The 2,699-nt window shown below is 31.3% G+C and overlaps 1 protein-coding gene across 1 annotated transcript; it reads left to right on the top strand.

Annotated features, from left to right (window-relative positions):
- The first annotated feature begins 1,592 nt into the window (after positions 1-1,592).
- On the top strand, positions 1,593-2,699 carry LOC112735638 (F-box protein At5g49610). The gene has a single exon (XM_025785165.1). The coding sequence runs from the start codon at positions 1,593-1,595 to the stop codon at positions 2,697-2,699; it is 1,107 nt and encodes a 368-aa protein (XP_025640950.1).

The following is a 2,699-nucleotide window of genomic DNA, read 5'->3' as shown; positions in this document are numbered from 1 at the left end:
CATCCACGCTCACTGCACTATGATAAAATCTGCAATAATATTACAGAATTTGAATCAGGGAATGAGAACAGAGTGAAAGTGTAGAATGAACTTGAGAGAGATTCAAAAATGGAATTGTGATTATGGTTAATCAGTTAATCTTATTTACTTGCAAATGACTAGTTCTATATTTATAAATTCTAGAAAAAACTAAACCACACTAATTTAGCACTCTGCTAACTAACTTCATGCTATGAGTTAGGAGCCTCTAACAAACTTTAGACTCTAACAAATTTAAGTAACAACTCTACTAATTTAAAGATGGGGAATGCTCTCATAAAGACGCAGAAAACATCTTTTTTTAAAGATATTTTTTAGTAATTAAAATTTAACATATATAATCACTTAAATTATATTATTTTTGTCAAAATTAGATCAGACAAATTAATTTGATCGAAAAATAGTTAATCAAATTTTGAATTTGTCTAAATTAATATTATTTTTTATAAAAAATGACTACAATATCTCTATTATATAAAATGACTAAAATACTTTTATTATATATATTAATTTTGAGAATCCTAAATTCTAGCATTTTTCTTCTCTATCGTTATAGGATTAGAATTTAAAGTTTTCAAATATATATATATATATGGGATATTTTAGTTGTGTTTTATAATAGAGATATTATAGTATTTTTTTATAAAAAATATTAATTTATACCGGTTCAAAATTTAATTTATTATTTTTTTGCTAAATTAATTTGTCCGGTCTAATTTTAATAAAAATAATATAATTTATTTTATTTTATGTGTTAAATTTTAATTTTTAAAAAATATTTTTTTAAAAAAATATTTTTAACATCTTTATTTAAATGGCTCCCTTTAAAAATACAACTAATTAGCTATAGCCTTGTCATCCAACAAATACATCATCTATTTGTATATGCATTTGGTAAGTAGAAGTGTAAGAACTCTCAATAGATAATTATTACAACAGTAATATTGATTATCTCGCTTATCATTAAATAAAAGCATGTTTTAGATTCAATTGATGATTTGACTTTCTGTGGCTGCAGAATATATTCTGTATTCATCAATAGTAATACGCTTGATTTCATACTCAATATATATTCCAAAACTCTCCTTCAGTCACAACTAGGAACGTGCTAGAAGGGCAAAGAAATTATTATTACTTGACTTGGAGGAAAATACATTAACATGTTCAACGTTTGATTATATTTAGAAGCATACTTTGAACACGTACCCTCATTCTTAGCTTGTGTCAGACTCTCACTGCTTTAACAGTGAGTAAAGAAGGTAAAGGAACAAAAGTAGGAAAGTCAAAAGGATTCTCCGAGTTACTTGTAGCCATGGTTTTTGGTGTATGTTCTGTGCATTGTAGCAAATCACACACACACACACACACACACACACACACACACACACATATATATAGTTAGAACTCTTGCCAGAAAATCAAGAAAACTTGAACTAGTTGATGCTATATCTTAATTCTTGAGTTTATTTTCAGGGTGAGAATTTATAATTAAGTGTATTCATTATTAATTGTTAGTACTTTTAAAGGCTTCAAGCACATTTGTTTGAGAGGACATGGCTCAAAGTAGAATCTCAGCAATAGTTTCTTCTTGTTCTGAAAGTGGAGAGGATTCATCATCTCTTGATTCTCTTCCCAACGACGTAGTGGCCGGCATTCTTCTGCGGCTGCCGGCGCAGTTTCTGCACAATTCTGCAAGCAATGTTAGCAGAAAATGGGGTGAAATATCAGAATCACAATGTTTCATCAACTCACACCTACTCACTCATCTCTCTGAGTGTGAATTCCTCATCCAAGACGCTAACAAGGTGCAATCCGTTAATGCAAGGGACTTGAAACTTGAAGAAACAGATTTAGGTACCAAATTTCATGGAAGGATAAGTGGCAGTTCAGATGGTGTGTTATTGTTCAACAAATCATCAGGTTCTGTTATGGATCTTTATGTTGCAAACCCTGTAACAATGCAGATATTGAAACTCCCAAGTCTCAAATCAACATGCATGATTAGTAGCCATTGCAGCAACATTGCAAGAGTTTCATCCACTGGTGAGATCAAAGTTATTAGACTTGGAAGAGACTCATTAATTGGAATGTATAAATGGTATGTTCTAACATTAGGCAAAGAAATGCATTGGAGGAAAATCAGTAACAATGCACCCAAAGAATGTGACCCTGCATCATATTTATCATTTGTACAATCTTTATCTGTTAATGGTGTTGTTTACTGGACTAACTCGTCTTGGATTACGGACCCATCCGTTTTCGCCATTGATCTTTGTCATGAAACTGCTTATCATCTAAAGGTTCCTGGAGAATGTCATGGCCAATATTGGACACTTGTGCAGATGGGGAAGGAAATTTGTTGTATGAATTGTGGTAAGGATGTGGAAATAAAGGTTTGGAAGCTCAATGATTTGCATATAAATGAATGGATTTTGATCAAGAGTATAAGGTTTTCTAGTGAAATTTCATTATTAAGGGGAAATTTTTGTGTTCCTCTAACTTGGTTGGATTTAGAAGTTTTGGTGCTAAGTGTGTATGTTGGTGTTAGGAATGTGGTTGTGGCTTACAATGTGAACAAAGGAGAGTGCAGAATGTTAAAGATAGATGATGTTGCTCGTCATACAATTTTCTTGCACACAAATAGTCTCATCCGGTTTTAG

This window comes from Arachis hypogaea, chromosome 3 (assembly GCF_003086295.3).
Source record: "Arachis hypogaea cultivar Tifrunner chromosome 3, arahy.Tifrunner.gnm2.J5K5, whole genome shotgun sequence".
Lineage (NCBI taxonomy): Eukaryota > Viridiplantae > Streptophyta > Magnoliopsida > Fabales > Fabaceae > Arachis > Arachis hypogaea.
The sequence above is the reverse complement of the archived record's forward strand: the minus strand, read 5'-3'. Positions and strand labels throughout refer to the sequence as shown.